This window comes from Rhamphochromis longiceps, linkage group LG7 (assembly GCF_057381845.1).
Source record: "Rhamphochromis longiceps isolate RC_006_pf linkage group LG7, R_longiceps_female_GT1.1, whole genome shotgun sequence".
Lineage (NCBI taxonomy): Eukaryota > Metazoa > Chordata > Actinopteri > Cichliformes > Cichlidae > Rhamphochromis > Rhamphochromis longiceps.
This window is the reverse complement of record NC_140563.1, coordinates 13,766,131-13,780,242: the sequence shown is the minus strand read 5'-3', so window position 1 is coordinate 13,780,242 and position 14,112 is coordinate 13,766,131. Positions and strand designations below refer to the sequence as shown.

The window sequence follows — 14,112 nt, the reverse complement described above, 5'->3', positions numbered from 1 at the left end:
TTGGAGAGTTTGAAGGCCGCACTGAATGAAATTGACTTTGTTTCAACTACCGCGGATATTTGGACTGCTAACAACAGAGGCTATATGGGAGTAACGCTCCACTGGATCAGTAGAACCACATTAGAGCGCTACAAGGTTGCATTAGCATGTAGGCGGATTCAAAAAAACCTGCCAGTGTGCCCAGTGCTACTACATCTAGCAGCCAAGGTGAGATGGCAGAGCCAGAGGAGGAGACCTATTCTGCAGAAAAATAAGTCATGGACTACCTGATGTCAGGCTACGACCTTCAGATTCTGCATACGTTTTCAAGCATAAAGACATTTTTTTTAAAAGTATAACACTCCAACCCCATCAAGTACTCCTGTGGAGCGACTTTTTAGTCTGGGAGGTTTGGTGCTCACGCCTAAAAGAAATCGACTTTCTGACAAAGGGTTTGAGAAGCTTCTGTTAATGAGGTACAACCACTGGTTTACTCGCTCCAGTCTACTGTTTCCCCCATAACATGCAATGACAACATATACTGAAAAAAAGAGAATGGGGAATCCAATTTAAATAACTATTTACAAGTAACTGAATTAAGTTTATCAAAGTCACTTAATAAACTTATTAAAGTTTTCAAGTTGATTAACTTAAATCAATTACTTGCAAGAAAGTAAGGCAATTTAAGTTGGACCTGCAGTCTCTTTTTTTTCATAAGATTAGTCCAAAGTTACAAAAGCGGACAATAGTGCTTACATGTGGATGATAAAAAAAAGTATCTTAAGGGAAGTCAAGAAAGACTCTTTGTTTGTTTGTTTGTTTGTTTTTTATAAAAAAGTATTTGTTAAATGAAGTCGACTTATTGTTTTTTATAAAGTTTTTGTTAAAGTCAAAAACTTTCTTTGTTTTTTTTTTATAAAAAGTATTTATGTTAAGTGAAGTAACAAGACTTTCTTTATTTTCATACAAACAAGTATTTCTGTCAGGAAAAAGTTCAGCTTCAAATGTCAGGAGATATATTGTTGACATTACTGTTAAAATACACTTCCAATAAAGTGAGTATTGGCAAAACCGGTTGATGTTTTTATGTTGAGGCAGTGGGGAGTGTTATTGGCAGCTTCTGAAAGTAACTAATAAAGTAACTAGTAATCTAACTTAGTTACTTTAAAAATAAAGTAAAGTAGGGCTGGGCCATATTATACCGTTCACGGTAATACCGGTATAATGTTAGGCAACGATAGGAAAATGAAATATCGCGATAGAATATGAGTAAAACGCGCGTGCGCAGTGCCTTTGTTTTTTTGTGTGTGAAATTATTTTTTAACCATTTGACTTGAATTTGATTTAAGCAGATGCATATTCTTTGTGATATGACCATATGGGAAACAAATGATTATTTAGCCATTTATTTTTAGCTCAAAATGACAACATTAACACAGTAAAACAGGTCTCTTTTTTAAACAGAAGCCTGTCATGCTTAACTTTTGAGAATATAAGTAAATCTTTCTTTAAAAGAACTCTGTCCTGCTTAACTTAAAATTATATAAATTAATAGAAAGCAATAGAACAAAAATATTCTTGTAACAGTGCACATATAGTGCATTTAGTACAATTGGCTTCAGTTGAGGTATTATTTCAGCTTTTCTAATGCTAATCAGCTGCTCCTGTTTGTAAACCCGCTTGTTCCCATGATTACACATCATAACTCATCATCATTATTAATCTATGTATTACTTTTATGTATTAGTCATCTATTTGTTGTAATCATCTATCCTTGCAGTTGTTTATTACACAAAATAAATTTTATTATCACACTTCTGGCCACATAGCGCTGATATTCACTGCACATGCCCATATTAACCTTAACCAGAGGGTTTAAAAAAAACAAACCAATGTTTACATACCATATCTGCTTCTGCCGTGGCCTGGTGGACAAGAAATTGGTTAAGGGTTCCCCGAGCTTTCACGCCCCTCATGTTCTTCATGCGCCCACCATTAGAAGCATGCCTATGGAAAAAGTGAGGGTGTCACCGCAGCTGCTCACACGTAAACGTCGGTGAAAAAGACGTTGCAGCACGGCGTGTGATCTGGACACAAGCGATGGAGGCACAACTTGTAGAACTTTGGAAAGCTCATCCGAGCCTTTTCGATGTGGCATCACAAAATTATCACGACCACAACAACCGTGAAAATAGTTGGATTTACATTGCTGCTCAATCACAGCTGCCTGATCAATGTCTTTCATTAGCAATTTAGCAAAGTTGATGGTGGTGGCGTGCGTATCTGTCTGAGTGAAAGACAGAGAGGGAGAGCGAGCGACAGATTTTCTATTATAACCTTCATTTTATGGAGTCACAGTGTGAGCACTCAGGTCGCATCAGAGCATCGGGCGGTATAGTGTGAGACCCTGCCTCGTGACCTATAAACTTATAACCCCTGTGAGTCAATCGTGCAGTTTGAAAATCGCACAGTGTATGTCCAGCTTTAGGTGTACTGTCGTCCGAGAATTGCACCGCAGTGTCGGCGTTTGTTTCCCTGTTGGCCATGCTTCTTGTTGTGGTCATCTGTTGTCTTCCGGTATTTTCTCCGTAAGCAACCTTTCCTCGACCAATGAGATGAACGGTAATCTGACTTGTCATACTCGAATTGTCATAAGTGTGCTGTCAGCTCATTGGTCACAAAGCAGGAGAGGGGCTGGGAATTATGCTTTCAAACAAAGTGTTAATTCCATAAACATTTATAGACTACTTTTGATTCTCACTGTATTACGGGACAAAGTGCGTCCCTTATTAGCTCAATACGGGACGTGTACTTTTGTTTCTAAATACGGGACGATTCCGTTTTTTAAGGGACGGTTGGCAACCCTAGGTCAAACGAACACTGCAGCATCACTGAGAGTTAAAAACTGTCTCAATTCTTTCATCTTTAATAAAACGATCAGCATTGCTGCTTTACCAGGTGTAACTATGAAGTTTAACTTCCAGGCATCCATGAAAACAAAATGTATTACATTTAACGGAGTTAGAAGTTAGCAGGACGCTAGCGGAAGTTAGCTCGCTAGTTACCGCTGAGATTTCTGAAAAAATTCAAATGTACAGCTCTGCTATCATGTCCAACATAAATGAAGACAGGAAACTAAACAGCAGTGACGTTTGTAGGGTTACTGAAGTTGGGCTAGCTGGTATATAATGATGTGCTACCTGATCGCTAGTGACACAGCTATGCTAGCATAACATAAACAGTGAAGCTGGAGGACGAACACTAACACTTTTCCACTTATAAAAGTTAACATTAAGGTTCCTGATAGTTAGAGACAAATGCAATCGCATGGCAGGATGCTGTAAACGGACCAAACTTCAGTCAGGAGAACAACTGAGATGATCCATCCACAATACAAGGTTAGTCATTAATATACTGCAACAACATGGGAATAGAGTATCTGCCGGAGAATTCAACATTAATGACTCAATGGTACAGAAGTGGAGGAAGCAAGAAGAATGAGTTTAATAAAGTTTGATTTATCTGACTTCTTTGTTTCGCTTAATGTGCCTTATAATCCCGTGCACCTTATGGTCTGAAAAATACGTACTGCACACTGCAGTTTCATGTTGCAAAGCACCTCTTTTTAACTTCAGTGGATATTATACATGGTTATGCTCAGGATATGTCAGCCCATTTCTACTGGAAATGCCTTTTGGTTAAACTTTCAGCAAGGAATTTGCATTTGCACTGTTACATTTTTATAAAGCTTTAATGTACATAAAAACCAGCTTCTTGTTTAAGTGAAAATAAATGGAAGGTTGTCTTTTTGCACTAGTAATGTTGTGGAGTTGTATTTTGTCTCGCATCAATTATATCGTCAGTTATATCGTTATCGCAAATTTTCAAATATATATCGTGATAAATATTTTTGGCCATATCGCCCTGCTCTAAAGTAAAGTAACTAAATTACTTTTGGAAGGAGTAATCAGTAGTCCTTAATATATTACTTTTTCAAAGTAACTGTGGCAACACTGTTAATAATATATCCATATTATTTAATGTATTGAAGCTGGGGCTTGAGTTTTATTTCATGTTCCAATTCTTAAACAATCTTTGCATTGCGTAAAATATGATAAAGCATTATTGTTTTTTAGTATTATATTTACATGCACTTTCCAAAAACACCCTGTTGCATTCAGATCTGCCGCATTTCCTCGTGGCAGAGATTCAACAAGGTGCTGGAAACATTCCTCTGAGATTTTGGTTCATATTGACATGATAGCATCACACAGTTGCTGCAGATTTTTCAGCTGCGTGTATTGATGTGAATCTCCCGTTCCACCGCATCCCAGGGGTACTCTGTTGTGGATTGAGAACGTGTGACTGTTGAGGCCGTTGGAGTACAGTGAGCTCACTGTCATCTTCAAACCAGTTTGAGATGATTTGAGCTTTGTGACATTGCGTGCTGTCTTGCTGGAAACAGTCATTAGATGATGGGTAGACTGCTGTAATAAAGGTACGGACATGGTCAGCAACAAAACTCAGGTAGGCTGTTTAAACAATGCTCAGTTGGTACTAATCGGTCCAAAGTGTGCCAAGAAAATATCCCCCACACCATTACACAACCAGGTCAGTACCAGGTATTTAAACCCTAGTGGGAGTTCTCCCTTAAGAGGGTCGTTGACCCGCTCTTGATCATGTGCCTCATCACACGAGCCAAGGCGTGAAAAAGGTGAGTGTCATTATCAGCAGAGGTTTCAGGTGAAACCATCGTGAGACCTTGCCTCACACTGTCATGTGAACTATTAAGAATGCCTGATGCAAGATGTGAGTGGGGGTTATTTAACAGCTAACCTTCTGAAGACACACAAAAATGTAGTCTGCTATAAAATCAGATGGTGACTGGTACCAACGTAAAACAATAAAATAATAATACAAATAAAACTTTACAAGCAACCTATTATATATTTATCTTATGCTTTTAAAATGTGAACAGAGTGGTTAGAGTAAAATATTTGCCCGCATTTATTTTCCTTTGAGTTTAGAAGGTTCAGGGTCTATGAAATATGTATCCAAAATGAAATGTTTCAGTTTTACTAAAATGGCTCATAATAAATATAAAATTGACTCAATTTCCTTAATGTACTTGTGACCATGTGCAATTTGTAAAGGCTTTTTAATGCTGTAGTGATTAAGCATTGACATTGTTGAAAAATACCATCATTTATTAACTGAACTGCACTCACAGAGCTGAAAGGTGGGATTTGTCTGTGTTTGAAACCCTAAAACATGAACTAGAGAAAGGACAGAAAAATGAGCACATTTTAAAAGATGGAACCAAGCAGAGTTTGAGATTTTGCAGATTATTCTTTATTCAATTCATTTTATTCAATTGTTGAAATTAACATTGTATATATCTGTATATATATATCATACATGCACAAAAAGAATCTTTAACATTTCCAACATCAGATTTTCTTGACTCATTTTTTCCCCCATGTACCTGACATTTTTTAGAGCAGCAATTTAAAAGACTCCGTCATTGCTCTGTAATTTTCCTCCAGATGTCAGGATGACTGCCCTGTGGGCACCTATGGACCGCAATGTAACCAGAAGTGCGAGTGTCAGAATGGAGCCAAGTGTCACCATATCAATGGAGCCTGTCTATGTGAAACAGGGTTTAAAGGGCCTAATTGCCAGGAGAGATTCTGTCCCCCAGGTCTATACGGCCTCATTTGTGACAAGTACTGCCCCTGTAACACCACCAACACCGTCAGGTAAGTGAGACATCAGTGCAAGGCCACACACAGCTTTGCTCTGACCAAGCCCTGAAGCAAAGACTCTCCATATGAATAAAGATTTCTGCAACTCAATTTTGTCTCATCTTAGCTCTATGCCAGCACTCATTCTGAAGTCTGGACACCTCTTAGCCATGTCATCCAGTTCGCTTTTAATCGCGACCTTTGCTTCATTCATAATTTCTCAGCAGCATTCATAGTTAATGCAATGTTAATGCTCTGATTCCGGCAAGAGTTGGGCATCGGCCATAGAAGTCATTACAGAACGAAGGAGAAAAGGGACACCTCATCTATCAGAAACGAGCACGTAGACGCGTAGATGGATGAATGGCTTTTGGCGCGGACTTCACACTTTGATCCTGCTCAAGAATGAAGTGTTGATACTTTTAGAGCTCAAACTTCACCTCACCCTTTTTCTTCCTGTCATTGTCCCATATTTCTTTCTCATTATATTGTAGCTGCCACCCGCTTTCTGGTGAATGCACCTGCTCTGCGGGATGGACAGGGCTTTACTGTAATGAGTCCTGTCCGCCTGGATTCTATGGAGAGGGTTGCATGCTGACTTGTAGCTGTGCCAACGGAGCTGACTGTCATCCTGTCACGGGTACCTGTACATGTGCCCCTGGGTTCATGGTGAGTATCATGTACATTCACTGCTATTTTATTGTACTCATATCTGTGGCCACTTTCAGGATAATGTTTTATTAAAGATTTTCTTTCAAATTTGACCTTTACCTGATCTCATGAGATCTAGATCTCTTTTCCCAGAGCCAAAATGCCAAGGTGGGGCCACAGTTACGCTATGCAAACCGAAACACAGCCAATGTGTACTCAAGGAAAAGGAGGAAAAAAGAAGTTGGTGGAAAAACAGAGAAAAGAGCACTCAAAATGCATTAAAAACAAGCATAAGCTTAAACGGCATTTAAAACACTTAGAAAGAGCAGTCCTTGAACATCCATGACTTTGTGTTCTAAACCACGTTGACACTCGCATGTCCATTTTAATTTATTCGCAGCTATAATTACCATGTCAACTTGTAATTATGCTATTGGTTACATTAATTTCTCATGAAATGCTCAAGGGTTAATTGTATTTGTAACCTCGCTCCTCGTGATCTTTAATATACTGAAGAATATCTCTATCTCCACTAACCAATAATTGTACTCGCATGTCTCATACCATATGCTGCGAAACTCTCCGCCATGAGCCTAAGTTGTGAAGGTTGCAGCTTTGACTTATGTTTCATGTTTTTTTGTGGCTGTTGTAAAAGGTTTGTGTCAGTGTGGTCATAATTTTTTTGGAAGTTGTCCCAGTTTCACTTTAGAAGCTTTTTGTACACAGACAGTCAAGAGCAAGGGGAGACATTTTATTATCGCCTTATTATAAATGTGCTCTACCGCATCACAATAAATCCTCTGGTACCTCCCAGTGCAGACATTAATAATGGGTCGTGTGTATTTTACAAATACAGTCGATATGTCTTGACTTGTAGCATCAGTGATCTGTACTCCTGGACCAATTGGGAGAAAATTGAATCCTTGACCTATATATGTTTTCGTTTTAGTCGGTTTTTGTTGCAGCCACATTGTTCCCTCTTACAACTGTCAAATTAGTTGGGTAACTTCAATCAGTTTCCCTATTGTATTTCTTGTCTTGCAATCTGAAGTTAGAGAGCAACAGCGACTGCAAGGGTACATTCCTGCCAACATTACATTTCGGTGGAAATTGCCTGTGTCTTACACCAGGCCACTGTGGTGAATTGAGCTACCGAGCAGGGCCGCAGACTGTGTCTTAATTTGCTCCACCTGTTCTCTTTGGCGGCTGCTGGGAAGGACTGCCAGATCCATTAAATAGACCTAGAGGGCAGGAGCTGGAAAGAAAAGAAGGCAGTCAGATGGGACCAGACACACCTCATATGGAGGATTGGTGTGTTTGAGTGTGTGTGGAGAGTTTTTTTTTTTTTTTTTTGTACTCTGAACAAAGCTGCTGCTGTGCAAACACTTTGTTACAGAGGTAGAGCTGTGTAGCTGCTACCTGTAATTGTGTGACATGCATCACACATGGTTATTATCACATGGAGCTTTTAAAATGTGGTTGATGATGGTGTTGCGGCTATGATTGCAAGCGAAGTCACTTCCCCGGGGGACAGCTGATAAGACTAAGCCTCCCCACTGCATCTTTGTTCTGGAGTCCCATCGGGGGGCAAACCAAGCAAAGTGTCTGAGCAGACTGAGCACCTCCACGCTTGATTTAGCTCTAGTAATTGGACATGCTCTTTTTGACTGGGACAAAGTGATTACATGTTACCTATTCAGGCATTGTCCCTTGCAATCTGCAGCATGTGGACTCTGTAAGGTGTCTTTCTGTTTTTTTCTTTTTTTCTACAGATTCTGTTGGTACCGCTTTATGTGAAATATGAATGCATTAGGAATGGATTCCAGTCTGCCTTTGTAGGTGGTGAAAACAATTTTCCTATCTCTCAGGGATTTCTCTCCTCATCAGAAGGTTCAGAGGTTCATTTTCAACCATGCTGCATGAATTTTAAACTGCACTCACTCACCCAGCAGTTAGATGAACTGTTAAGGAGTGAGAATGATTGGTAATTAGTGGTGCCATTTGCATCTAGTCTCGAAGGGTACCAGCCTGATCAATGTAGTGTCAGCTAGTGGCTTTCTGGAAAAAATGCACTCCAATTACATTAAGATACTAATAGGTATGAATTTAGTGCTTTGGCCAAGGACGACCTGGTCTGGTCTGGTTACTACTTCTATCGGCTGTGTAGTTATGTAAGGTCCTGCTGCTCCTATGCAATGGACTGACAGCCCGTGTATTAATAATGATTCTCCACATCCAGACTTCTATCCTTCCCAGCTCAGAAGGAATATGAATCAGTCGACTAATGAGAGAGCTGCCTTTCCCCACTTGAGAACAGACCAACCACTGGAGTCCGCACTGTGAGGGGGGAAACCAAGTGGAATTCGACGCAGTCATGGAGGCAGCAAAATCCATGGTCAATTGTGGCTGTATGACGTTTTATCCATGAGTCCAGTCACCAGTAAATTGCCTGAGCTCTGAAGAAAGACTGCACCTCCCTGCCAGTCCCCCTCTGTCCAGCCCTCCCCCACCCCCCAGCCGGTCGAACTTCTTGCCGCACTTAACAACTGTAACTGAACTGCTATTGTTAGCAGTCTTGAAGCTGTCGTTTGCGGCAGAACAAAGGTTATTGCAACCGATTGATAAAAATTTCATTCGCAGACAGGCGCTTTTATGTGGTGTACGGGGAGGAGAGATGTTTTAAGATGTGTGTTCTGCCCCTGGCGTCCACTGGCACATCTCCTCCTGCCTCATGTTTAAACTGAGTTCAAAATGATAATGAGAGCAGTGAGCAGCCAGCAGTCCCCCAGATCTCTGGTGAGCGAAGCAAGAGCCACTCAGGACTCCTCTGGGCCTCTAATTGGAACTCTAAATCATTGTGTCACCTGTCACTCAAGTCAGGGTTTGAAACAAAGGGTGTGGGCATCCATAGACTGGCTGTGATCTCTAGCTGAGGGAGGGACAAGAGCGGTGGAGGTGGGTTGTGCTCAGCCTTTAAAGCAGAGAAATTCTAATGACAGCAGGATGCAGAGGACAGAGACGGAGTACTTCATGTCCTTTACCAGATACTTAATTTTAATGCAACAACACTAAAAGGCTGTGCCAATGTGGCTGCCAATCTTTTCTATGGTATATTAGAGTGAGAGGTTAGAGAGTTGGTCTATAAGTGATACCTGTGGGATCCTGTCCATCCATTTCACTGTGGAACTCATTTACTTGGATTTTATCGCTGTTTTTGCCTAGTGTGGCTGTCACGGTCTGGCTGGCAGACCGTGGGGATGTGGGGAAAGGAGGACCCAAAACGCAGACTCTGCGATGCAAACAGTGCTCTTTATTCACAGTGAAAAACTGTAAACACAATAACTCCCCGTTGCTCCCTTGAACCCCGTGTGCGTGCTTCCCTCCGACGTCTGTGCTCGTGCTCCCCGCTGTTGTGTTTCCGCACACCCCGTGCGTGCTGCCTTTCTGGACCACTCTTCCTCCTGCAGGGAAACCATAGAGGCAGCCGTCAACACTAACCCTCGGCGGGCATATACGAACAACACAGACATATGCTGACACACTAACTTGGTACGATAACTCAATGATCCCGCGTCGGTGGGAGCTCCAAGACTCTCCTAAGTAGCTCCCCCGACGAGCCCTGATCAGCGGCAGGTGTGTGGCTTCGGGTGTGGCCAGTCCCTCCTCGGGGCCACACCCCTCAGGCCTGCAGGTGGCCGAGCTCCATCCTCCAGGCACACCCGCAGACATACACACCCATACCTCGCCTAAACATATGAGTGGGACACAGACTAACACAGCACAGAGAAACACACATATGTACACGCACAGAGAAGGAGAAACGACACCAAAAATACATAATAATAATACACAGGTCCATGACTGCCCAGGGATCCTGGGTCGCCCAGTCCCAGGACCCTGACAGTACCCCCCCTCTAAGGGTCGGCTCCCGACGACCCAAAAACACAAACCAAAAACAGTACAACCAACCCAGGGCGGGCGGCGGGAGGTCCAGGACGGAGGGCAGAACCAAAACAAGCAAAAACCCCCGAAGAAAACAACCCCCCCAAGGTCACAGTCCCAGAGTCCGACCGCGCATCCCGCAGCGGAGCAACAAAAAGAAAAAACGCCACAAAACAGTCTCAGGCGGCCCATCAACATAAAAAAAGAGTTCAGGGGGCCTACCTCGAGCCCAACGGCGGCGACGTAGCAGCTCCGGCGGACGGCCCCGGGTCCGGCAGCAGCAGCAAAACAGTTCAGGGGGCCTGCCACGGGTCCGGTGGCAGCGGCGCTGCTCCTCCGGCGGCCTGCCACGGGTCCGGTGGCGGCGGCGCTGCTCCTCCGGCGGCCTGCCACGGGTCCGGTGGCGGCGGCGCTGCTCTGGTGAGCAACAGCGAGGCGTGGCACCAGGTCCATGACGCGCCGATCGCTGACGTGGACGCACCGGACGTAGATGGCGAGGAGGCCGCGCTAGACGTGGAGGTCCCTCCGGTCCGCTGATCTCCGGCTCCGGCTGAGCGGGTCCCTCCTCGGCTGGCAGCGCGAGCTCCTCCTCGGCTGGCAGCGCGAGCTCCTCCCGTTCGCTGAGCACCCACTGGGGCCCGCAGAGCTCCCACTCGGGCAGGGCAGGTGCGGGTGGTGAGGTAGCGGCCAGTGAAGCAGACGGCTGAGGGGTGACTGCAGGCGGATGAGTTGACGGCTGCGCTTCAGCCACAGATGGATGATCCGGAGGCGACGATGGTGTGGCAGCCACTCCCGGTAGACTGGACAGCGATGCAGGGACAGATGGGTGAAATGATGGCAGAGGTGGTCCGGCCGGCATATCGACCTCCAACTGAGGATGACGGTGAGAGGCTGACAGGACTGAAGACTGAGCCACCAGCTGGGCAGCAGGCTGAGGTGAGGGTGAGATGGCTACTATGAAGGGTAGAGAGGATGAAAATGTTACAGCTGGCCCAACAAATTCCAGGGGTCCAGAGGCAACTGAGACCTCCAGTTCGGTCTCTGGGGAAGCCCTGGGGAGAACCTCCGTCTCCATGCGGCCAGACTGAGCCAAAAAGTCATTTGGGTCTGTATGCTCGGAACTCCCTAGCTCCCAGCTTACAGTCTCAGAGGGAATATTTGCTGGGTCTTTGGAGGTACAGCAAACAGTTTCTATTTTTATGTTTACAGAAAGGGAATTTATAACACCGGCAGAGTCCATTTTACTCACTGTGGCATCCAGAGCCGCTGGTCCTGAGTCTTCGACCAGCACAGGAGTGAGTGTGGATGTGGTTGAACGCTGCTTGCGAGGACGCCTTCTCCTCCGTGAAGGCGGGGCCGGGTGTATGGAAACAGTCTTCTGCTGTTCATCTGGGTTGTGATTTTCAATGACATGATTAATAGACACAAACGAGTCGGTCGGGTTTACTCACTGCGGTGATGAGCGCTGTTGGTCCGTTGCCAGCTGACTGGGCTGAAACCGCAGGAGTGGGTTGAGGCGTAATGGGATGATGGTAGAGAGTGCGGCATGCCTTCCGTAACGGCGGATCAAACGAATGTGCCGCGAGCACCGACGGGAAAGCCCTCCGCCGACGCGTGAAAAACCAAGCGGCTAGAGTCTCTAGGAGAGCAGCCGAACTGTCCATGCTCGGACCACCCAAGCCAAATAGTTCAAAACTCGAGCTCTCCCTTAAACTAGCGACCAGGTGCCTAAGTTTGTTAATGTCCAGAATGTTCGTGGTGAAGGTAGCGGATGAGAGATAATTGTCAAAGAACACTACCTGTATATGTCTCTTGGGTGGGTCTACAGCCTGGATTACGCTCCGGCAGTAATCCCATAGCTGCGTGAGCGATCTCTCCTCCGTGGCAACTCCTGAGTTTGCTGGGTCCATGGTGGTTGGCGGGATCATTCTGTCACGGTCTGGCTGGCAGACCGTGGGGATGTGGGGAAAGGAGGACCCAAAACGCAGACTCTGCGATGCAAACAGTGCTCTTTATTCACAGTGAAAAACTGTAAACACAATAACTCCCCGTTGCTCCCTTGAACCCCGTGTGCGTGCTTCCCTCCGACGTCTGTGCTCGTGCTCGTGCTCCCCGCTGTTGTGTTTCCGCACACCCCGTGCGTGCTGCCTTTCTGGACCACTCTTCCTCCTGCAGGGAAACCATAGAGGCAGCCGTCAACACTAACCCTCGGCGGGCATATACGAACAACACAGACATATGCTGACACACTAACTTGGTACGATAACTCAATGATCCCGCGTCGGTGGGAGCTCCAAGACTCTCCTAAGTAGCTCCCCCGACGAGCCCTGATCAGCGGCAGGTGTGTGGCTTCGGGTGTGGCCAGTCCCTCCTCGGGGCCACACCCCTCAGGCCTGCAGGTGGCCGAGCTCCATCCTCCAGGCACACCCGCAGACATACACACCCATACCTCGCCTAAACATATGAGTGGGACACAGACTAACACAGCACAGAGAAACACACATATGTACACGCACAGAGAAGGAGAAACGACACCAAAAATACATAATAATAATACACAGGTCCATGACTGCCCAGGGATCCTGGGTCGCCCAGTCCCAGGACCCTGACAGTGGCTTTGGCTGAATATCTAGCCTGATGAGGGCCCACGTGCTAAAATGTAGATACAATGTTCTCACCACAAGATTCAGCCCTATTGCATTCCCATGCTGTCAAATCCATGGAAAGCTGCTAATGTCTCACAGACGAGCACAATGTGTTTTTTGCCATCAGTGCTGTGACGCACAGGGTAATGGCAACAATGAGATGGGTTTTGCTCCCAAATGATCACAGGCAAACTTGTAAAGGACCCCTTGGCATCACATTTATGGGCAGGGTTAATGTGGGGAAGGTGCATGTTTTAACCCAAGCCTCAATCTCCTGATGCTGACTTATTTGCTCATTAAAAGAGGACCATTATCTCTCTGTGTCCAAGACTGCTGCTGACAGTGTGTCAAGGACACCGGTGCCAAAGGACACATTATGAGTATCTTAAAAGTTGCCATTTTTTGTTGATTCCGTTTGGCATGCTAAGTTGGCTCACTCAGCAAACCGGTAAAGTTGAAGCCACAGAAGTGGTTCGAACTCAAAAATCCAGTTTCTTTGTCTGTTTGAACACACAGATGTTTTACATATTTTTGTGATTTAGTTTGGCTCACAATTCATGATGGTTTCATCATCTCCAATGTCCATCGCAATAAGCATCAATAAATCAGATCTCAGACAAACTCCAGGATGTTCTTCTTTACCTTTCAATGTAATGTAATGCAGTGTAGTGTAATCCAGTCCATGGGAAGCTTGCAAACAGCAACTTGTTATGCTTATGAGCCATATTTTTATTTCATTTCAGTGTGCCAGTTCCATTTGCATGCCAACATTGTCTTGACTGCTTGAGTGGGCTCCACAGTGTCAGATTTTGAACACCCTTATAGAGTAAGGCTTGCAAAATACATCTTCCGCAAGTCATTTCACAAGGCAAGGGCAGTAACTTAATGTGACTTTAGTTTATTAAGAACTCAAAAGATTGCATTAATAGAGTGAAGATGATTAGATAAGAGTGCAAAGTTAGTCATTGCTTGATTGGAGAAAGCGGTGAAAAGTCTGGATTCTCCAACTTTGGAGTCCTGCCTGCGTCTCAGCTGAAAAGGAAATCTAACGGGAGATGGAGATGAAGAGAGAAGTTGAGAGATGGGGTGAAATGGGGTTGCAAACCATGGCTCAGAACAGGTGCTGTCAGAATATATAGAGTGCATAATTG

At 44.6% G+C, this 14,112-nt stretch overlaps 1 protein-coding gene and 1 pseudogene across 1 annotated transcript in view; one reads left to right on the top strand and one right to left on the bottom strand.

The window, feature by feature from the left end:
* Positions 1-14,112, top strand: part of megf11 (multiple EGF-like-domains 11) — an 83,630-nt gene that overhangs the window by 52,611 nt on the left and 16,907 nt on the right. Inside the window, exons 9-10 of the mRNA XM_085412292.1 lie at positions 5,526-5,738; positions 6,218-6,392. Of these exons, the coding sequence (XP_085268418.1) occupies positions 5,526-5,738; positions 6,218-6,392 (388 nt within the window). The remainder of the gene's footprint in view (positions 1-5,525; positions 5,739-6,217; positions 6,393-14,112) is intronic.
* On the bottom strand, positions 10,054-12,297 carry LOC146664935 (uncharacterized; annotated as a pseudogene).